The 23,473-nt window shown below is 52.8% G+C and overlaps 1 protein-coding gene and 1 long non-coding RNA gene across 2 annotated transcripts in view; one reads left to right on the top strand and one right to left on the bottom strand.

Annotated features, from left to right (window-relative positions):
• Nucleotides 1-23,473, bottom strand: part of PSD (pleckstrin and Sec7 domain containing) — a 107,973-nt gene that overhangs the window by 17,938 nt on the left and 66,562 nt on the right. The window contains exons 6-10 of the mRNA XM_034776477.1: nt 14,150-14,344; nt 13,455-13,535; nt 12,705-12,817; nt 11,622-11,680; nt 10,964-11,053 (exon numbers count right to left, since the gene is read on the bottom strand). Of these exons, the coding sequence (XP_034632368.1) occupies nt 10,964-11,053; nt 11,622-11,680; nt 12,705-12,817; nt 13,455-13,535; nt 14,150-14,344 (538 nt within the window). The remainder of the gene's footprint in view (nt 1-10,963; nt 11,054-11,621; nt 11,681-12,704; nt 12,818-13,454; nt 13,536-14,149; nt 14,345-23,473) is intronic.
• LOC117880367 lies at nt 634-20,564 on the top strand. Its single transcript, XR_004646514.1, has 3 exons — nt 634-822; nt 12,911-13,036; nt 20,191-20,564. It is a non-coding gene; the product is annotated as an uncharacterized LOC117880367 (long non-coding RNA).

Here is a 23,473-nt window from a genome sequence, read left to right as displayed (position 1 = left end):
AGCCAGCCGAGGGTGGGGAGAGGAGACGGTCAATGGGGGAGCGTCAGAGAAATGAGAAAGGAGGGGGCAGATACGGGGAGCGGGGGGAGAGGGAGGAGGCTGGAGGAGAGAGAGTGATAGGGGAATGGGGGAGAGAAAGGAATGGGATTGAGGGAGAGGAGGGTGGAAGAGATGGAGGGTTCAGGAAGCGCACCCCCCGCCCAAAGTAGTGAGGATGGTGAGGGGCTGGAGGAGAGGAAGGAGGCTAGAAGCCAGAGAGCAGTGGCAGAAAAGGGGTAAAGGGTGGGGGGAGGGGATGTGTGAACAAAGGAGGCAATGGGGCTGGAGAGGAGGAGGGCAGAGAAAAGCTGGAGCAAATGGACACGTTCTGTTAGGCTACAAGGCCAGGCCCCCTGGTGAAGCCAGATGGCACAAGTCAGGGAGGTGCCGCGCACCAGGAGTGGCTGCATACCAGGGGTGGGAGAGGTGCCCCAAAGCCGGAAAGCACCATTTCCTTTGGGATGAATGGCTCTAGGAATGGGGTTGTCCTTCCTCAGAGCGGTGTGGCTGGTGTCCAAGTCCTGATCCGAAACCCTGTGATTGCAGGGGTTTGTGGAGGCCTGGAATTTTCACAGGGTCTTATATGTAGAGTAATGTCACCTCTTTCTGGGTGTCTCTCTCTCCAGGGAGGGCGTTCAGCAAGCCTGGCACTCACCCCCACCGTGATCAGAGCCGGCGAGGATTGTCATCACGCTGTCCAAGCTTGACGGTGCCACTTCAGAGAGAAGATGCCATCAGAGGCAGGGCCATTATCCATGACACTGACACGCTCCGCTCTTAAAGGTCAGGTCTTAAGACACGTAGGCAGGCCTTTGTGTACCCAAGGGCTTGGATGTGATGCATTGGTGGCAGGCGATGAGCTCGAGCCAGCAGCAGCCAGGCACTTCAGGCTGCCCCCGCCACGGCTGGGTTCAGCTGGCCCTGCTGCTCTTCTCACACTGCTGCTCCATGAAGAGATTAGCCGGCATTTGCTGCCAAAGATGGCGCCTGGTGCACTGACCATGGCAGTGGCCACAGTGGGTCCAATCATAAGTACTTACACTAGGATTCTCAAAGGGAGCGTGCCATCTGACTCCCATGGAATTTCAACTGGAGTTAAGCTGTTAACTCCCCCAGGCGCCTTTGAAAATCCCTCCTTAACTTCCGTGGGGAAGGGGGGTTGGTCACACCGGCCTGAAACACCGGCTATGGAGTGTGTCCAGAGGGAGGGATGGGATCAGGAGGAGATGGGGAGACCCAGGTTGGAAGATGTAATCAGGGATTTTTGCCAGGCTCAACTTGAGATGCCTTAAAAGGGCATCTGCTGAGCACTTGCCTTCTGAAAACCAAGCACTAGTCACTTGGACGTCCTGGCCGGAGCCCTTATGCAATACTATACAGGGCATGTCTAGCCATTCTTTTTGTATAGCACCAGTCACTGCGATATCTAGGCACTAAAATATATTGCCCAAAAAAGGGCATAACATTCCAACTCAATGCAAGCGCCACGCCTCCTTTCCCAGGGTTCAGTCACTTGCCTTGACCTTTATATTGTACAGATACATGGTGTCAACTCCTGTCATCGCTGAGATCAGTACTGGCCTTTGCTCACAAAGGCTGCAGGCGAAAACGTTCTGTTCACATCTAGAAGGGCAGTCTGTAGTCTAGCCAGCACCGACCACAGCCCCGGGTCTCATACCATCTGGGTCTCAGTTCTGTACCTCCGAGGAGGATAATTGCAGTCCCACCATGGAGCTCACAGCTTCTGCTCCTAGCCTGCTCTGCTAAACAAGCTTACTCGGCAACAGCCAGCCTCCTTAAGTTCTTTTCTCTCTACCTACAGGCCATGCTACCATAGGCTTTGATCTCACAAGCCCAGCAGGGTGAGGACAAGCCTAGGGATAACGTAAACTGTTTCCTGAAGGTGGGGTGGGTGATTTAGTGCGGGGACAGGGGTGTTCTTTTGAGTCAGCACTAAATCAGTGCTTCAGCTACACTACTGCTGGCTGGCTTCCAGGTGAGATGTAAGACTGAAGCCCTTGTCACTGAGTCCTAGGTCCTCAAAGGTATTTGAGTGCCTAACTCCCATGGCACCAGGCTCTATTTCTTGGCCAACTACGTATTTGAGCAAACACATTCTGGCTCCTTCAATCCACCCCCCCTGCAGTTTTAATTGGCTAAGGTACTCAGCTTCACTTCGTGCCCTAAACTGTTGTGGTTAAACAGCTGCCACATTCCACCCCAGAGGGGCTGCAATTCAGTGGTGGGTGAAGTGATTCATTTTATATAGAGAGAGAAATACAGCGAGCGGGAGAGTGTCTCATTTGAGAGTGTTTGGGGATCCAGCTCTTTGGCAGAACTCCTACACGCAGGCACAATATCAGGAGCTGGAACTTGTCATGTCTCTGTTCTGCTCTCAGCGGCTTGCATAGGGGACATATGACAGGCTCCTGGGCCTCTCTGGATCCATTGTGAGAACTGACTTAACCAGACTGGAGGGATCAAGGAAATGGCTCTGATCGTCCATTAGGATGCCTGTAATGCTGAAGAGATTATACAGGCTCTTGGGAATTCTATGCTGGGGAGCTTCAGGTTGGAGCTGACAGCCAGAGCATCCAAAATACATGAGCCCAGTCCAACAGGGCCCAAGCAGCACCCCCTAACCCATTGGAGACCTTAGGAACAGTGAACAAAACACTGCAAATGGCTGCACCAACTGTGCCCCTCGATTAGCAAAAGGCTTCTGCCATGTTTCTGCGCAGGAGCCAGCACTCCCATAGCCAAGGATCACTTACACGTTACCACGAACACGCCCTGGGAGGCAGAGCTTTTCAGCTGCATGTTGCAGATGAGGAAACAAGCACAGAGGGCCTAAAGGCCACATTTCACCATTGGTGTCATGCAGGCAAGTGCCATTGATGTCAGTGTGTGCTGAGCGTATGTAGCCAAGGTGACTGGGCTCAGGCCTGCGTCCAGCTGCCTGCATGCAAAGGGAGCAGGGAATCTGCCCAGCGTAGGGGGACAAGCCTGGGACAGGAGCATGGCCAGGGTATTTCTGCACTCCATCAATCCCCAGCAGGCAGATGGCCCCATGGGGCCATAGCCAGCTGGGCACACTTCAGAGCAGCTGCCAGCCTCCTATCTAGCTACAAAGAACTCCCCATCTCAGTTGTACAGAAAAGGTACTTGGCACAATCGACCACACGACCACCCTTCCTCCCCCGGTAAGGAAAACTAACAACCAAGAGGCAAGGGGAACATTGGTGGGCTGGCTGAACCACTGGTGAAAGGATAGGAAATAGATGTAATAAAGAGCAGCTGCTCCTTTGTGCGGAGATGCTAAGAGCTGTTCTCCACGGAGTCTGTATAAGAGTGAGTGTTATGTAATCCATAATGGCGAGAAGGGGGCCAGCAAGAAGGGGGAATTTCCCAACGAGACATGTTTGGCATAGTGAACACCAGAGAAAACTGCAGGAGACTGGGGGAACCGGGCAGCACCTGACTGCAGCAGTCATTGAGCACATGGCAAAAGCATTGTCCACTGATGAGCTTTGGTCACATGGATCCTCAGCGGGCAAAGATACAGGGGTCCTCATGGACTGCGGGAGAGAGCATGCTAGTGGGATTAGTGAGAGGGAGGGGAAAGGGTTTTGTGGTTAAGGCTCAGCTCTGGGAATCAGGGTTTTCGTCCCACCTCCTCAAATCACTTTCCATGCGACTTTGGGCGCTTTATCTTCCTATGCTTTTGTTCCTGAGTTGTACAGTGATGCTCCTTGCCTCCCCCACAAGGGATGCGAGTGGCTCATGAGACTTCATTAATTTTTTTAAGGTGCTTTGAGTGGGGTGGCAGGAACTATGGCCATGCAAAGGGTCATTCATACAATTACCAAACGCTGCGACTCACTTTGGAGTACTGGGGTGTGGTTTGCCTCACTCACACCACAGGCAAAGGCTTCGGGAAAGGGGAACTTAAGGCTGAGCGAGCAGATCAGTAACTTGAGGAGCAAATCCATCTCAGACTGTTTTGTTCAAGGACTAATGGCCACTGGAGACTCAGGGACTTCAGGGCTCAAGTCAATCACCAGGGAACCCAAACATTTCAAAACATGGAAACGCAGGGTTGAGCTCACTGAGGTTGAGGCCAGACAGCCTCACCAGATCAGGTAATCTGGCATCCTGTACATCACAGGCCACCACCAGACCAAACCCACAACCAGATTTAGACCAATTCTAGCAATTCCATCATTCCAGCTTTGTTCCTTTTGTAGTTACTTTGTAAGCTGTGTTGGTTTGGGCTCAAGGACTCTTTCCTAAGGAGTCTGAAGTCTATGGCTTAAATTTTGAGAAAGTGGGGTATTAAAAATGGGCACCATAGCGTATTGGCTTATCACTGGTTTCATGTCTCCATTGTGGCTAGGCTGGCTGTGGTCAATGCACCTCATATCAGTGAATGGCCCAGAGCAACAAAAGGCCCAGTCCCACGAGGAAGAGGAGAGGGGACTGAAAGCTTATTGATTGCCCAAGCAGGAATTGGTTAAGTAGGAGTTTTTGGTGTTGTCTGTATCAGTAAAGGAGGCTGGAGATGGCACAACCATAGACAGCTATGGTTGAGAGTAAAGCATTTGAATTTGTGGTTATATACTTGTGTCCTCTTATATGGATAGCACAGTTTGAGTTTATTTTCTCTGGAGATTCGAAAGGGGGCGGAGTTAAGGTGGTTTTGTGTCCCTGAACTGTGACTTTCCATGCTTTCAAATGTTTGGGTTTCTTGTAAGTTTAAACTTGATTTTTCATTTCTTGTCTAGCAGTTAGTAACATTCATGTATGGCTCTCCATCTCTGAAGTTACTGTTATATATGCTCAGCCTTCACCTTAACAAAGTTTTTGTCTGTGAATTTCCTTAGTTTTTATGAGAGTTTTAAGATGGGAGTGTGGCACACGTGGAGCTTGAGGAGGCCGTTCTCTCACTTCTTGCTGACTTCCCTGCGGTCTGCAGGAAAGAAGCCCCACTACTACAGACGGTAACTGCTGCTTGCCATGCTGATTGCAGCTCACTGTTACCATGTGCTTCCCCACATGTGGCAGCTCCACCTGATCTCTCTCCTCTTATAGTCAGGACTTGTCTATACAAAGAGTTCCATACTGAGCTATGACCTACTGCTCTTTGGTGCAGGCATCATCACGATGTACATGTACATGTGTGCAGCACCTAGCTACTGCCCTACAAATAATGAGGAGGTGTGCAGAAGACAGGGGATCCCTTCCAAGGGAAGGAGGCAATGGGGAGAATAGGGGCTCCTGGGGTAAGGGGGAGCAGTATCCCCCTCTCTCTGTGGGGGGACCACGTGAAGGGAGACAACACTAGCTACCTTAGGAAGTGGAGCAGAGTGCCACCCAATTAACTGCACCAACTTCCTGGTGTTGGATCAGAGGATCTTCTGAGGACCTTCCCCAATGCCCTCTCCCTGCAGACTTTAGGGGCACGTCAAGACCCTCTGCCAATGTCTTAGCAAGCTTCAGGAAGCTCCTCAGAGGTCAGCCAGCCCCGCCCCTCCTCTGCAAATCCTGTGTGTTCCTGGTGAGCTATAATTAGACAGGCAGCTGTGCGTCAAGGCTAACTAGGCTCCTTGGTCTCCAGACAGCCCTATGCCAGCGTGTCAGAGAGCTGATGAGCATATGTAGGCTAGTTGGGAGCTACCAGGCTAACAACACTCTCAGTGAACCAGGGGCAATTGCGAGGGGCTCAAAGGGGCCTGCTGGGGCATGCAGTGGTGGCAGCCCAACGAGCCCCCACACACTTGCAGGAATCTGGAGGACTGGTGTCCCAGGGAGCCTCCACTGGTCTGTGGAGTGGAATGTCCCACTTATGCCCCTTCTCCACTCCTTTCCATCACCCCCCTCGCCCCTCAGCTCTCTGGCACTGTCCAGGATTTCTTCTCTACTGCCCTCAAGTGCTGGGCTTTCCTCTCACCCCACACGTCTGCCTGCCAGCCTCCTACTACCCTCAGGAAGCGAGCACCTCTGCTGGTCCATGGGTTGTGAATGCACCCAGGGGGCAGGGAGGTGGGGGCAGCAGTACTGTGAGCTCTTCCTCCTATCTCCGCTAGTTCCTGGCTGAGCCCCCATGCACTTCATTTCAAACATCTCCTGCTCCCTGTTCCCAAGCAAGAGGCTGGAGAAAAGTGGCAGAAGCATGGTCTGACTGTAGTGAGCTCTGCTTTTTAATACCGCCTTATTTAAAAGCAGCTTGTCTGGGGCCTTTCGTCTGTGGTGGAAATAGTCGCTTTTTGTCAGTGACGAACCTCCCTCACCGGCCAGTTACACGCGGCGCTCTTAGCTCAGCAGGGGAAAGGGGTAGATCCTCTAGGCCAGATCCTCAACTGCTATAAATCAGCATCCCTTTTTAAAGCCCAGCCATTGTTTCTGCTATTGCCCAGACCTGAATGCTGCATCCCAGTTGTGTTCACAGCACAGCCAGCTAGAGAAAGCTATCCCTGTCCTTGGTGCGAGGTCTGGTGCCTCAGATCACATTGCAAACCAAGATCCTGGCTCACAAGGGATCAAAAGCTGTTTGCATCTTGCCTTAACATGGTGGCTTAGCATTTACTATTTCCATGCCTATAGTAATGATCTAGGCTGAACAGATGGGGATGGGGGGGGTGCTGAAGGACCTCAGACTTTGCAACAGTCCCACCCTGAGTCATACACACCACCCATCCTGGGCAGGAGTCCAGGGCTTGGAAATCGAGCTGGGAGTAGAAGCCCAATGGGTGAGGGCAGCAGGGAGCATTCTGGCTAGCTGTCACATTGGCCGTAGCCCTGTGAGATCAGTGCACCTTTCACCAGCCCTGCATCACAGCTCACTTGCGCCTCTGAAATCTTGGTGTTTCACATTTGTTTTTCCCTGATACAAATCAGCTGTGTTTGCCAAGGCTGTTCTTTCCGGTCTCTGCTTAGCGAGTTCTGTGTTCATGGGAGGGACGGCTCCGAATCTACTGAGCTGCCAAAAGAAGCTTCTCTCTAAAGTTACAATTTTAAGACAGAATTGGCCTGGTTCTGATCTAACTTGAGCCAGTTTACACCTGCGTAACTTCCTGGCCATGAATGAAGTCATGCCTGATTACCAATGGGGTAATTGATGGAGCTGGCTGAGGCTCTGGTCATAGTACAGAGCAAGCCTGGGTAAACATCCCTGCCTGGCCCCCAGCTAGACACCATGAGAATGAGGCAGTTGGACTGTGAGAGTGGAGGACCATGCAGCCCCGAGGGGGGAACAGGATCAGGCAGCCTGGGGTGACCCATAGTGGAGAGTTCTTGAATGTTGTCCAGCACAATGTGTGCAGAGCATGTCCTGTGCCAGCTGCACAGTACCCCAAAGCCCACAAGCCGTGGGATCAGCGGGCTGAGAGCCAGGCCTGTGCAGTTTGGAACCACTGAGCAATCCAGGAAAGGTCAAAAACAGAACCGGGGAGAATCAACAAGATTTCCTCCCCATTATTAACTCTTCACCAACTATCTACCAGTACTAGTGCCCCTGGAACGCTGCAGCATCAGCCTTTCCTGCTTGTCTGGTGCTTTCCAGCTGCCACTCTTAAAGCATTGCACAGGTCACTATAATAATCCCCATCTTAACAATGGGGAAACTGAGGCACAGGGACATGGGGCCACACCCTGTTTTAATGACATAGAATCCAGGCCTCCTGCTTCCCAGGCTCATGGGTTAATCACAAGGTCATTCTGGCTCCTGCTAGCCCTAGGGGGACTGGAAGGCTTTCAGCAGGCTGACGCTGCCCAGTGCAGCTGCCAGACACAAGCACTTCAATAGCATATACGTGGGCTGATGTTTTGGCCCCCGCCTGCGCCAGTTACCATGAGATGCATGTACTCAGATCGCTTGCGCAGGTGAGGCAGTTAGAGGAAGGCTGAGCTGCATGTCAGGGGCAGCCCCTGTGCCGTAGGGCACATCGCCCCAAGGACTGGAGCCGCACAGTGTGAGGGGCACACTTATGCACCCTGCTACCGCTGAGCTGGTGGGGCTGAGGAGCAGCCGCTCAGAGATGCAGGTGCCTTTTGGCTTGGTTTGGTTCCTTGGGCTCAATCCTGGTTGCAGCATAAGCTACGGCAGCACCCTAGACACATCCAGGGCCCGGTGAGGAGCCGAGGTCAACGGAGACAGCCTGCAAGGGGCAGGGCCAGTGCAGCGCTGGTGGCTCAGGGCCCAGGATGGGAGAGTGGGGGGAGGCTGTTCTTTCCCACACAACAGCTTAGTCACGAGAGCTAAGTGACTCCCTGCGGAGTCGGCGCAAACGCTCCCAGGTGGAGGCGGCCAGCTTCCTTCCACACTGTGAGTCAGCCCTGCAGAAGCCATCTCGAGCTGCTGTCACCATCGCCCTGTAATGGCCTGGTGCAGTCACCATCAAACCGCTGCCACCTTCCCCTTCCCCACCACCTCCTGCGGGGGCAAGGCAGGCTGCAGCCTGGCATCCCTGCCACCAGCACCACGGCAGGCTCTGTCAGGCAGCTTGCCACTGCTAACGCCGCTGCCCTCCTCTCGCACCTCCCATCTGTTGGCGTCAAGGTACTTCACAATCATCCCCAGATTGAGCCTCACGGCACCCTGCTCAGTGTCTCTATGTCACATAGCAAGTAAGTGCTGGGAATTCCTGTCTGCCTCACCTCTGCTTTAACCACTAGACCATCCTGCCCTCCCTGTGCTGCCGCGCACAGTGCCAGCAGCACCCCATTGCTGTTCGTCGTAGTCTCGCTCTTTGGGAGGACGGAGGGCCCCAGGGAGCTGAGCTTGATTTGGATCCGCAAAAGGGAGGGCAGCGGAGCTCAGCCAGGCTAGCAGTGAGGGGAAGCCATACCTGTCACAGTGCATGTGCTGGGAGAGAAAGTGGACCCCCCCGCTCCATCCGCCCCTGTTCTTGTGGGTCATTAGCTCTTGGGACCCTCACCCCCACACTCCCATTCTGAGGCAGCTGGGCACAGCAGCCCTCTACTGAGCCGCCTCCAGAACATCCCCAACAGCCAGAGACACGCTGGGCCAACACAGCAGGCAGGGCTGTGGGCAAACTTTTTGGCCCGACGGCCACATCTGGATATGGAAATTGTATGGCGGGCCATGAATGCTCACGAAATTGGGAGCTGGGATGCAGGAGGGGATGAGGGCTCTAGCTGGGGGGTGCGGGCTCTGGGGTAGGGCCAAAAATGAGGAGGTCAGGGTATGGAAGGGGGTTCCGAGCTGGGGCAGGGGGGTCTGACTGGGGGTGCTGGCTCTGGTGTGGGGCTGGGGATGAGGGGTTGGAGGTGCAGGAGCATGCTCTGGGCTGGGACCGAGGGGTGTGGAGGGCAGGAGTGGGATCAGGGCTGGGGCGGGAGATTGGGGCACGGGAGGGGGTCAGGGGTACAGGCTCCGGGCGGTGCTTCCCTCAAGCAGCTCCCAGAAGCAGCGGCATGTCCCTCTCCAGCTCCTACGCAGAGGGGCAGCCAGGCAGCTCTGCGCCCTGCCCCATCCGCAGGCGCCGCCCCTGCAGCTCCCATTGGCTGTGGTTCCAGGCCAATGGGAGCTGCAGGGGCAGCACTTGGGGCAGCGGCAGTGTATGGAGCCCCCTGGCTGCCCTTACGCATAGGAGCCGAGGGGTGGACATGCTGCTGCTTCCGGGAGCCGCACGGCCCTTGCAGAGCGGGGCAAACCCCTGACCCCGCTCCCCAGCTGCAGCGCTGGAGCAGGGCAAGCCCTGAACCCTGCTCCCTGGCAGGAGCTCAAGGGCCAGATTAAAATGTCTGAAGGGCTGGATGTGGCCCCCGGGCCATAGTTTGCCCACCCCTGTTCTAGATGGATGCCTGGCTCTGGGGGCAGGACGGAGAGGTACAACACAGTGGGCCTATGCCTCTTCCGCTGACTGCTAGGAATGGTGCATTTGCAGTGCTCTACCTCGGTGTACGGCCAGGAAGAGGGTTCCACCCGAGCAATGGGCCTCAGTCTACGCTAGCAGCTTGAACCAGTTGCAGTGCATGCCGGTCACTGCCTTGGCATTACCCATGCTGAGTTAGTGTCAGTTTTGCCCCGCATCTACACTAGTGGTGTCCTAATCCTCTTCAGTTGCAATGCCTTCTGGGCATCTATCCCACAATTCCTGGCTCAGCTTCCAGAAGCAATGCATTCTGGGGCACCATGTGGGGCCACTGGTTTACTGGGGACCTTCCCAGGACTTTCAGCTTATCTGCATCCACAAGGCACTAAACCGGTTCAGGTTCAGTCTGAACCAGCTAAACTTTGCCCAGTTATTCACTCTGCTGAGACACTGTTCTTTTTAGTGGTTTTCTGAACCCTGGGGCATTGTGTGTGGATACAGAGCATCCTACAAATGTGCAAGAGGCTGTACAGGGGTTAGTTTCTCTAGTGGATGCCAGACCATGGCACATGGAAAGAAATTTGCTTTGCACCAATTTACAACCATAGTTCAGGACAATGAATTGCCCCTCCTAGCATACACCTGCTCTAGGGAAAGCCGCTGCCCAGGTAATGCTGCCTATGCCAGCAGTTCTCAAACTTTTGTCCTGGTGACGCCTTTCACCCAGCAAGCCTCTGAGTGAGATCCCCCCCTTATAAATTGAAAACACTTTTTTATATTTAACACTATTATAAATGCTGGAGGCAAAGTGGAGTTTGGGGTGGAGGCTGACAGCTTGTGACTCCCCCCCCATATAACCCAATGACCCCCTGAGGGGTCCCAACCCCCAGTTTGAGAACCCCTGGCCTATGCAGTCTGCTCTGGGTGCAAGACTGCACCCCACTCAGTGCCCCAGACAACGCCGGAATGAGCCAGCCAGGCCAGGGGGAATCCTTTAGTAGGAGGCGGCATGAGAGCAGTTTTCTAAGAGGGATCCCAGCCTTAACTCCAGCTGGCCTGGCTCAGCTGGGGAGACTGATCTGAGTTACCTTGAGCAGCTCCTTGGGGAAATCACTCCCTCCGTTGAGGCCTTCCAGGTTCCCAATGAAGTCAGAGCAGGACATTCTCTTCCCGATGTTCTGGGGGTGACAGGGGCAGAGAAATGTGGCTAGTTACCTTTGGGGAATGGGAACAGCGGCTGGGCGGAGAGCCCCCCTGCACCATGGCGGTAGGACAGCCAAGCATTACAGAGCAGCACTGCCCGGATCTCATGAAAGGCCACTTGGAGATATGGAGAACACAGCCCCCATTGCTAAGGGCCAGGGAGTTTTAAAAAGCCATTCCTGTCAAAATTCAGAGACCCGAGGCCACTCAATGATTTCTTTCCCATCCCCCTCACTCTCCTCCCTTGTCTTCCTCCCCACTCCTCTCTTCTCCTCAGCCCCGTCTCGGCTTGCTGCTGCTTTGCCAATGCCCTTCTCTCTCCTGCAACCTTTTCTATGCGCTCATCACACCTTCTCCACTCTTCGTTGCTTCTCCTTCCCATCCCCTTGATGCCCCCATACAGCTAACAGGCTGGCTCCTGCATACCCCCGGTGCCTTCTGCTCACACGCAGTCAGACAACGGCCACTTTGCCCCCTCCCAGATGAGAAGACGCCTAGTGGAGGAGCAGAGCAGGCAGGGCGCTGGAGCTGGCAGGTACTCACATGCCCATGGAGGTCTGTGTTTAAGAGCATCAGGGCACAGGTCAGTGTGTGGACTCCATCTGCAGCACAAGCACAAGAAAGGTGATCAGAGCCCCCCCAAAGCACCCCTCTGCATGTGGCTGTTCACTCCATTTATCCATGCCTCCAGAGATGGGTCGCCTGATTGATGGATAGGTGATTGATTGATGTTTGTTTCCCACGTGTTTCCCTCCCCCACAACCGGCACACAGGTTGGGCACTGGAGAAGGTGCTGACCTGGATACAGCTTCGGAGAGCATTCCCAGCCCAACACCAATCCATGCCCCTTGTCCGTGCAGCTCAGGGCGCACAGCATGGGCAGTATGCAGCTCTGGGCACCACTCAGATCAGCTGTGCAGGCTGAAGTTCCATTTAATTCTATTGTGTGGTCCCGGCCCCAAAGCAGCTGCACTTGATGGGATTTTGCACAGCTGCTTTGGGGCCAGGACCACACAATAGAAGAGCAGTGAAGCCAGAATTAATGCTACAGAACCGTGTCACCTTTGACATGGCATCTGGCACCCAGGGAGCCCTAAATCCCCATGTACATGGCGCTGACTCAAGGTTGATTCAAGGTGAGGACATGCAGGCATGCGGTGGTGAATTAAGTCAAGAAAGAAACAAGGATGTAAAAAGTCCAGATGAAATAGTGAGATCTGGGCAACTGCTGGTGGCCACTTGAGCATCCGGTTACCCTGGCTACTTCTCTTTGAAAGTCCCTGCAGTCCTGAGCCACGGGACTCGGACATCCAAGGACACACTTACACTTAGAGTAGCTCCTTTCTCTCTCCTGGTGCTGATCTACTACAGAGTTACAGGTGGTGAGTGTCCTAACTGTGCATGTCTAGGTCATAACGTGTCTGGCTTTCAGTGAAGCCTTATCGCTGAATTTCCTGGGTTTGCAACATTTAGTTTGGGAATAATTACAACATCCCTGTGATGTATTTATCTGTAAGGTACTGGCACGTGCTCTCTGCCTTAACTCCAGCTTAACCTAGTTTTGGTCAGGGAATCTGCACCCAGGTTTACAAACACACACGCAGCCACGGCCATATGGTAGCTCACCCTCAGAGGAGACAGCATTGGGGTTGCACTGATAATAGCGTTGTGAAAAATGAGCCAGGACTCGCTCTCTCTCCTGAGTCTCCCCCATCAGGGCCAGCTCCTTCAGAAAGGACCTGAAGAAGAGTGGGTCATGCATCAAACCAAACACCATCTGCCCTGCCCCACCCTGTCAAGGAGTAGAGCATTGTCCTTTCTGTAACTGACAGGAAAAACACCAGTGCGTGCAACAGGAAGCCCAGAACTCCTACATTGTTATTTCATCCACTTGGAGGATTCCCCACCAAGCATGTGACGAGACAGTCCCATGTGCACATCCCAGAACTCTACATCAGGTAGGAGAGTCTGCATGGGAACAGCGGTTGAACCCATCCCAGAACTGTCTGGGCTCAGAGACTGAGATTGTGGAAACTCAGCTGTGGCTGGAGGGGATCCAGAATCCATGACATCTCCCTCCACTAGACTGTAAGGTTTGGTATGCTCCTCCCATGCTCTTAGACACCAGCCCACGTGATGGGCTCCCATGTTGGAGATGGTCCTTGGGAAAAATTACATTTCTTGGGTAAGAGGAGAAATCTTCTTGAGAGGTGAATGGCTCTGCAACCATCTTTTGGTGCTGGGTCTAGGGCCAGCCTGGGGGGAGGGGGGACCTTTTGCTCTTGAACTGCAGATGGCCCGTGTTGCTGGGGCGCACATAGATTCTGATGGTGAACGGCTCCTAAAAACATACACGTCCCCATGAAAGATTCTGACCTGAGAGCCTGGTCCAGACTCATCCCAGTGAACACGAAGAATTTCAGATATTCCCCAGCCACCATCTTACTGAACTCATTACTGAAAGAGAGGGGAGAGAGAGTTGAATAGACCAGACCACAATGACAGACCAGTATAGAGAGAGAGGGAGGGATGGAGATGGGGGTGGGGGGAACAGAGGAGATTTTAAGAACATAAGAACAGCCATACTGGGTCAGACAAAAGGTCAATCTAGCCCAGTATCCTGTCTTCCGACAGTGACCAATGCCAGGTACTTCAGAGGGAATGAACAGAACAGGTAATCACCAAGTGATTTTAAAGCACTTAGTACCACACCAGGAGACATGAGATAGGACAGTGGAAAGTGCGATGGGGGTGGACACACCCAATACAGTCTCCAGTTTTGAGGTTTATTGCGTTGATCTCCAGAGGGCAATATTCTGAGTTCTCCCTGGAGCCTGAATGCAGTATGAACTTTGGGCATACGTGGCCTTTTAGATGTGGGTTGTGAGGAATGCTCCCATGAGCTCCTGCTAAGGGCAGTCTGTCCTTGGGTGTGGCTCTCTTTCCTACCATTCTCTGCATGCTCCTATGCCCCTGTGGCAGCACCTATGCATGCAGCAGGCTGCTCTGTCTCCTCAGTGACTGAGCAGTGCCCTGGATGAACAGCCTCTCCTGATAATACCCACACGTACTTCTTCCCCAAATGGCGAGCCACGTCTGCTTTTTTGAATCCGTCCAGGTTGTAGAGCCTCTTTGCCAGGCGCTTGGCAGCCTCAAGGTCAGCCTTGTGCCCATTGGACAGCGTGTCTGTGCTGCCCAGTGCCAGCTGCTCCGTGCTGTCCATCTCGGAGTCCGAGTCCGAGACCAGCTGACTCAGAGGATGGTCACTGCAACAAAAACAGAAGCCTCGGGTAAAGTCTTGCAACAAAACTTTTTCCACTGCATCTTGCTAAGGCACCTGGGCTCCTGACTCCAGGCTCACTGTCCTTTCTGCAGCTCACTACCTGGCTCTCCACAGCTCTCTGAAGAGAGATGTCCTAGGAGGCTTCAGCTCTAGACACTGCTACTAGGCCGCAGAACTGGCTGGAAGTATGAGGGGTGGGATCTGGGTGTTCCCCACTTTGGTTTTGTTTGATGCCCAACCTAGAGTTTGGAGGCAGAGCTGTAACCCTCAGTGACACATCTTACCCCACCAGGCTGTCTCCTGCTGCTGGGCAGAGGGGCCTTTCCTGTTAGGGAAAGGGATATAATTGAAGACTTGCCCTGCGTATATATCCTGCTCTCCAGCTGTGCAATGTCTGACACATCTCCCGCTCTGAAAGAAGCCAGCCACGTCTTGCCACAGGGACACCCCCCCACCGCCCCACTGTGCCCTCTCTTCTCTTTCCCAATACCCCTGCTTGCTCCCTCCCGTCCTCTGCATCAGACTGGGACAAGCTGGACAATTTTAAATCCTTTTAGACCCCCAGAGCCAAATGTTCACAGATTCCCTGGACAGACTCACTAAGGTTCACCTAGCCCATGATTCTGGTCTAAGCAGGTGTACAAGGGTCCCAGGAGCATGGTCAGTGGAGAGGACCAGCAGCAGGCTCAACAGAAAAACTAACCCAGCACGCTGGGAGGGAGGATGACTCTTCTGCAGAAGAAGCTCTCTCCAGAGATGCCCAAGTCCAGGGCTCTCCCTTGGTTCTGAAAGGCCCCCTCCAGCCTCTTCTCCACTTGTGCAGAGCACGTTTCTCCTTGGTCTCCTGACTCAGCTGTCTCCAGCCCTGTGGAGCTGAAACAGCTTTCAGAGCAGGGAGGAAATTTCCCCTCTGACATGGACTGGTGGCACTGAAGTGGAGCCAGGCCCTTGAATGGGGAACGGGGGGTTCTGCTCAGCTGGTGGCCCAGAGAGCTGTGCCTGGGTGCAGCACCCCGCAGAAATTGCATTGGTTTATAGCCACCACTGGTCCAGAGAGAGGATCCAAGATAGAAGAACTCTGGAGACTTTCCCTGCTGGACTGACTGGATCACAGTCCCGTGGCCTTCAGCTCAGCTTAACCCCTGAGTGCTGGCCCGGTGAGGCTCTAATAATAGAGTAATACCTAGCTCCTATATCTGTGCAGTGTTGTTGTAGCCCTGTCGGTCCTAGGCGATTAGAGAGACAAAGTGGGTGAGGTCATAGCTTTTCTGGGACCAATATAAGCACCCCAGTAACCTCAGCCTTGTGCTGTGGATACATCAGCAGGTACTTTAATGGTGCTACTCCAGGGGTAAGTTTGGGACTATCCATAACACTGTACAAACTCAACTCTTGGGTTAGATGGTGCCAAGCTCTGTGAGCAGCCGCCCTCCTCAGCCGAAGCGTCCTTCTGCAGGGGGCAGGCCCGATCCCAGACTCAGTGCAGAAGGCCCAGGGGAAACCTCATATGCACCAACCAGGGAAGCTGCCAGTGCTGTGTGTGGTCCCCCAGCACCCATGCAGGTTCTGGGCCTTCCTCCAGGAGCTGCTGGCATTGCAAAGTCCCTCTTTGCCCTCTCCAGGGCAGGCAGGTGCCCTAAAGGCACAATCTAGCTCAATCGTATTCCTCATAATTGCTTGTGCTATTTCATCTCTGAAATTCTTTATGGCTTATGAAAATACTGGTCAGTGAATTCTCACAGCTAACTGGGGTTTAGAGAGGCCCATTCATACACTCACGCACACAGAACAGAGCCGCCAGCTCCTTGCATGGCCATTGAGTGGTCCTTAGCCCACATCCTTCCCTCCCCGCCCCTCCCTGCATATTGAAGGCATGCGACAAAGTGCCATTCATCCTCCGAGTCCCACAAAGCGTGCATCCAATTTACACAATGGGCTGATTGCAGGATCTCCATCCAGTGTGCAACACCCACCAATGTAAATGCCTTAATGGACATTTTAACTGGAACAAACTCTCTGCATTCCTAGGAAAGCAGTAGTTTATAATCCAGACCAGTATGCTGACTTCTTTACTTAGCACTTCTCATCCGTTGATCTCAAAGCACTTTACAAAGGAAGGGTGATATTATTATCTGTATGTTACAGATGGGGAAACCGAGGCACACAGGGGCATACAGAGATTAGCACCCAGGTCTCCTAACCTGCAGTTCAGCGCCCAATCCTGTGTATTCTGCTTCCTGTACTACTTCACTGCTTGAGGCCTTAGACTGACATGTTAGAAGAGCTATTCTAGGGTTAGCTTTTAGATCAGACTGAGCCAGAGACAGAGAAGTTCTCCCAATCAAAAGCATCCAGAATCCACTCAACAGCAAACATTCAGCAACACTGACCTCGTCCAGATTTGCTGGCAGCCCCATAATGTCCTAGTCTGATTTATTTTTACGGTCCTCTAATTGACTTTTAAAGAGGCCTCCTCTCCTGAGCCAGTTACAGAATCAGATCTCCTGCAGAGTCTGCTTCATCCACTAAGGACACAGACTCCTCTCCGCTCCACACGGTTCTAGTGCACACTGCATGTGTGGAATTCTGGAAGCCAGCCAAGCATGCTCCACACGGGGTCAAGTGCAGAGGATGGCAGAGAGCTCTCCTGAGTGCGGGGCGGGGGGGGGGAGGGAAGGAGATTTAGAGGCGGATTTTGCTGCTTCTGAAACCATTGGCTTCCATTTTCCCCAACTCCCCAACTTGGTTTTTGAACATGGTATGTAGTCTTGATATTTGAGTCAATGGGCCAAATTCAGCTCTGGTGTAAGCAGGTGTAACTCCCACTGAATTTTGTCTAATATCTGACTGTGATTACAATAAGATCAACACACGAAGGATGGCCCATTGCTAGGGCACTAGCCTATGTTTTGACACACCCAGGGTCTATTGCTTGTTCTGTCACAGACTCCCTGTGTGAACCTGGCTGAGTGCTTGTGCCTCAGTTTCCCCATTTGTAAAATGGAGATAATAGCATTTCCCTCCCTTTCAGGAGTGGTGGGGGATAGATACATTGATGATAGCACAGCACTACAATATGGATATCATAAATTAGAGTTTGTTTTCAGCCCGTCTCATTTACTGTCGGCCAGCCTTCCAACCCTTATGCACACTGTCCCAGTATTGCTGTTGGGAGCCACTTCTTGTAGCTAGATAACCCATAGCCAACCATGTCACAAACACGCACGTGACTCCAAGGAGCCAAGTTTTAACTGATCCTAACAGCAAGCGAAGCCTGACTCTTTAAGGCGGCAACTACAAGCAGCTCACAAATCACATTCCAACTTGTTCCTGGCTGAAGGCCCTTTTTGTGCTTTCCGTCCAAAGTCTACTAAAAACCCACGTCTCCCTTCCAGATTCTATCCACCTGCTGCCAAGGTGATGCTGCTTTTGCTTTCTGTTAATGACCAACATCTCCACTGCGCTCCAAATAAGACGGGACATTTCAAGCCCAACTCAGAGAGGTTACGAGCTCTGTTGGGCCTCTCAAAGTGACCTCTCAACTGCCTTCTCCAGATTGATTTTCTGGCTATATCTGAAGGCAAAATCTTGCACTGATCTTTACAATAATCTCTCTCTCTCTCTCTCTCAAAGTCCACATCTCTCTCCAGGTTCTGCCATTTGCTTCTGATTGATAGGTGGGGTTCCTCTCTGCCTCTTTAAACTGGCGTGCATGGATTAGATAGTGCACTCCTGAAAGCTGTGTAGTATCTGAAATCCACCATCTCCAGCCTGCAATCCTGATTTCGGGCTCTAAATCAGCAGAACCTAGGGCAGAAGATAATATATTTGGCACTTAACATTTTAAGACAAAAATGAGCTGATTCATGCTCCAGGCTTTGAAATTAACTTTTTGTTCCTAATGGCAGAGCTACTATACTAACTTTAAATTGGAAGCATCAGCCTTGACTCCTAAGTCCTCAAGTTCGGCTAAACTGATGACAAGCTAAAATCCATCCCTCGCCAAGTCAAAGTCACTTGGATTTTTAAACAGAAGTGCCTTCAAGAAAGAAAGCTAATAACCCGGTCTTCCAATCAGTGGCGACCAGAACAAAATGTGCATGGATGTGAGTGTCATAACCAAGGTGACTCCAGTTTCCCTGCGAATGAGCTAAAACATCTCAAAGCAGTTTTTCAAACTGTACTTTCTCAAGCAGCATTTTTGTTTGGCTTGAAGAACTATTTAGCTCACATGTAAGTCTAACATAAAACCTTAACCAGAAGATTGGCCTGCACTTAAAAAATAAATCAATATTCAACCTAGTACTGTACAAGCATCTTCTGTGAGTCATCTCCAGACTGACCTGAAACCCCCTCAATATTCCAGTCTGGCACCCACACAGCTTGCATGACACCCCTCAATCCCGACCAGGAGCCCCTGCTATGCCCCAGGCTCCTCAGAGTACACTGCTATTCCAGTCCGGGATTGTATTCTCAGCTCTGTTGCTGCATCTCAAGCCTGACCTGCCACAACCCCTCACCATTTCACTAACAGGTCAGTTCCCAGGATACCAGTTGTATAATACCACTTCCTGTTCTTTTTACAACTGTTCTTGTGGGACCCAATTCATGTAATGCCACTTCCTGAACTCACTACAACTGTCGCCAGGGGACATGGAATCTTTTCATGCCACCTCCTACTCCTGTAGTCACGGGGACAGATTAGCAAGCATTGTACTTTACCCAGGTGACAGCTGTAGCAGGCAACAGGAGAAAGAGATTCCCGTTGTGCCACTTCCTGTTCTTGTTGTAATAACTGGCAATGGCTCACACCCTGTGGGAGTTTATCTGTTTGTCCAGGATGTGGGTGTTGTCTGCATGGAGTTGGCTGTCCCCCCACATGCCGTACAGCTGTGTGCTTCTAAGTCATGTTCTAAGGGGAACATTCATTCTGTTATTTCCCAGTCAGTCATTCAACACTCCAGCTGCCATTTCTCAACTGTCCCTCTCAAAATCCTGCTGTCAGCCCCTTCTAGTTGCTAAGCACCCTCTGCCTCCCTTTCCTCGTTGCCATAGCATCCTGTCAAGGTGGTTACAAGCAGAAGGGAGCAGCTAGCTTCAGCCAGCCTTGGTTAGTAATGGGTGTTTTCTAATTAATTAAGATCACCAGTAGCTACAGCTCCCCATCCCAAATCTAGACACCCCTTACAACATTTGGCTTCTGAGGCAGCCTTCTGTCTTGCCACCAGTGAGTGCTTAATACTGGTATAAAGGCACCAACCAATTCCCTTGTTCATGCTACAATTCCCATCACTGGCATGAATTCACGTCGTGCTTTCTGTCCACACCAGAACACGCCCCACTCAGATTGATTGAAGCCCTGCCCCTTCCTATCAGGAAGAATGAGGTTCTCAGTCGCTGGGTGTGTTTGGGACAGACTCAGCTTGGTCCTGTACAGCTCCAATGTGCTTGAGTCTGGGAAGAAGAAAGGTGGTTGGCCAGATAAATACAGAACAAGCAGCATCAGGTTGGAGTGGTGTTTTCAGAGAACTCCGCACTCCTGGTGCTGGGCACATCAGCTTGAAACCAGGGCATGGGTTCCCCAAAGGTGAAGGACTGTCCAGGTCCCATCACAGGACAGAAGGGAGTTCATCTCCAGGCTTTGTCCAACCATCTAGCACTCAGACAGTATTAAGGACCCAATCCTCCAGCCACTGTGTGCACAAAGCTCCCATTGACCAGAGTGTCATATACACGGGGTAGGATCTGGACAAAGTGGGGGATTTTCTTAGTGTTTTGCATGAATAATGGGCAGGTCTCAGTTTCCCTTTGTGTGGTGTATTTAACAAGGTGCTGGGAGAGGGAGTTTGTTATTACAGAAGACCAGCTGGGACCTCGCCTAGCAGCTGGGACCCCGGACAACTGCCTAGTGACTGGTGACCGGGTGACCAGGAGGCCTACCCCAGCTTGGCAGTCAGCCGGCTCTGGCCAGTGGGAGGACAAAGGGCCGAGGATAGAGGACCCCAGTGACCTGACCAGCCAGTTCCAGCCAGAGGGAAACAAAGGACGGAAGACAGAGGGCTCCAGCGACCTCTTAATTGAGCTGTTGTGGCCGGTGATATGGGATGATCAGCTGGAAGGAGGGGACTTCTGGACTAGGGCGAGAGAGCAGCCAGAGCCCACCTGGATGCAAGGGAGACTTAGATGTACTGTGCTGAGGGAGGCCAGGCCTGAGGCCCTGAGAGTTTCCTATGCTGTGTTCTGACGCTCAATAAACCCTCCTGTTTTATGCTGGCTGAGAGTCGCTCCGGTCTAGAGATCAGGGTTGCATTATTCCCTGTGGGAATGGAGGCCCTGGGAGTCCAGAGTGAGTGGACTCCCTGAGGAGCCCACGGGGAGAGACAGGCGTACTGGAGGCTCAGAGAGGTGCAGTTCCAGGAGGTGGAGAGGGCTTACAGCTTACCCCCTGAGAAGAGCTGTCGCACTGAAGGGGGTTCCTCCCAGGGACCATAGGGAGCTGAGACAGAGCAGGAGTCCTGTGAGTCCATGACAACTTGGTAGTAGAGGACAGTTGGTGGATGCACCCTGTAGACAGTTGGCTGTGAGCGGAGAGGCTCTGCAGTGAGTGGCTGCCAGAGATAAGACAAGAGGAATTGAAGGAACCAGCAAGGAAAGGGCCTAGAACCAGCTCCCTAAAAGGGACCTTGCACGTCTGTGCAGGGAGAGAGGGCTGTGCGTTGGGAGGTTCACCCAGGAGCAGCTGATTGCCTGGCTGGTAGAGAGTGACCAGTCCAAAGAGCAAGGGCCAGACCCCAGTGGGGCTCTCCAGATGCCTGTAGAGCCTGGGAGTAGCGGGGGGCAGTCAGGGCAGCAGCTGTGGGTCCATCAGACCCAGTTCCCCGGTTGGGAGGGGGACATCCCAACCTGAGTTTCCTCCAGTGGAGGTGAAGAGATGGAAACTGGAGCTGGGAGTGAAGGAGCTAGAGGAGCGGAGGCTAGCAGGTTAGCAAACTCCTTGGAGCAGCGGAAACAGGAACTGGAGTTGGAGGAGAGGCAGGCAAATAGGACTTTCCATGGGGTAAGTGGGAAGGACCCCATGATACCAGTTCAGCAGGAAGCCTAGATTCCAAAGTGTGCCCCAGTGTAATGGGGGAGGGATATGGATGCCGACCTCGCTGCTTGTGAGAAGGCTTCTGATTCAAACTCAGTTGATCCTATGGATGAGCTCTGCTCTCTAACCCCCACCCCCATACTTGGTCCTAAATCCATAAAGGTGTTCAGAATCCGGGGACTAAAAACGGTTCAAACAGGCGTGACTGCTCAAGTTTGAATTGACCCCTGAGGGATGTAGAAAACATTTCCAGGATTATGCAAGACCCCAGGCATCACCTACAAGGAGGTCACCATCCCACTGGGAGAATATCCCCACAAAGACATGTATAATCTGATGGGATTGGAGCAATTGTCTAACATCTGCCATCTAGACCTTAAAATGTGGTTAGTGGACCATGTATGCTGGCAAATGAATTTATAAACAGCAGATCTGGAGTTGGGGGAGATTCAAGTCAGGGACTCAGAAGGGGAGTCACCCAGAGACTTCTCAGAGGTGGGACTTTAGGAAGCCAATGCAGGGGTGCCCACAAATCCCAGAGTAGGCAGACCCCCATATGGGACCCGAGGGACCTGGAATGTAATTACTGCAGGCAAAAGAACACAAGGTGGTGCAATGCCTAAAAACAAAGGAAATCTTGGCCCAAGAGAGCCCTCAAAGGGTTAACTTGGCAAAGGGAAGACAACCTTGTAATACAGGCTCAGACAGCGAGCTGTATGTCTATCCCACAGCTCTATCCCTTTGGAGGAAGCAGTCACCCAGCCAGCTCCTGGGGGCAGAGCTGGCCAAGGAGGAGTGGCAGACAGGCTTCCACCCCAAGTCCAGCAGATAGGTCTTGTTATACACCCCTGGGCTCAGGCACCTCTGATACCTGGTGGGAGCAGAAGGTGGTGATCAACTGGGAGATATTCACGGGGCGGAGACATTCTGGGACCGAGAATTCTTGTCAGTGTGGTGCAACTCCACCAGATGCTGAGGAACTGTATAACTTGGGTGAAGGTCCCAAATATAAAGCCATTCGCCCTCCTTATGGCTCAGATTCCTGTGCAGACAGAGGAAGGATGGGAGGGGGGGAGGAGGGCTGGTAGCTGGCGTCTTTCAACACATCAACTTTGATGTACCCTTGGATGACTGTGTCTCTTTAAGACAGGCTCCAGACCCTGTAACAGTCAAAGAGCTGAACCCAGAGATAGGAAGGTGGAGAGGGCGGGAGCCAGTGTGCAGGTGAATGGCCCGTCTGCTGAGGAGGAGGGGATGTTCCCCCTAGCTAGTAGCACAAAGGAAGATCTGTGAGGCTTGGGTTACCTTCCTATCTGCAGCCAGATCCCTGGAGTTGAGTGTGACAGGCTGGTCCTACACCGGGAAGAGGTGGCTCATGCTGGCTCTGATGCTGTAACCAAAGCAGTGGGCTTGTTGCCTAGATGGGGGCTAAGGTGACGACAGCTGAGGTGGTGGACCCATATCCAGTAGTGCCCAATGCATACCTAACCCTGAAGGGGGTGATCAGACCCCAAGTTAAGGTCCTGTAGTGAAGATACATATGAAATGGGGGGCCCAAAGCTGGCCCCAAAGAGGTTGGGGTGCATAATCAGCTACCTGAGGAGGTGCTGATGGGGGATGGATTGGAGACCTGGCCAGCCAGCGCCTTGGGTCTTGGCTGTGGCTAAGGGGGAGAGAGGGCGCTTGGCCTGGCACCAGCAATCTACCCAGCAGGGGGCGTGGAACCTCCAGTGGGGGGAGGTGAGTTATCAGGAACAGGGCTGAGACCAAGAAGTGTGGAAACTGAGGCACAGCCTACGAGGGCTGGGCCCGAACCCAGCAGCTGAACTCCAGACCAAGCAACAGAAGAACTCCTCCTTGAAAAAGCTGAGGGTCCTTATGGGCCCCGGTGTTGCAAGACCCTGGGGAAGAATTGCAGGGAAAGATCCCTGTAAGAAAAGGGATCTGCTACCGGGAAAACTGAACCTTGTAGGATCAGGGGGCAGCTGGTGGTTCACCAGAAGTACATGTCCCTCCCTCTAA

The sequence above is a fragment of the Trachemys scripta genome, chromosome 7, assembly GCF_013100865.1.
Source record: "Trachemys scripta elegans isolate TJP31775 chromosome 7, CAS_Tse_1.0, whole genome shotgun sequence".
Lineage (NCBI taxonomy): Eukaryota > Metazoa > Chordata > Testudines > Emydidae > Trachemys > Trachemys scripta.
This window is presented reverse-complemented; position numbering and strand designations above follow the sequence as displayed.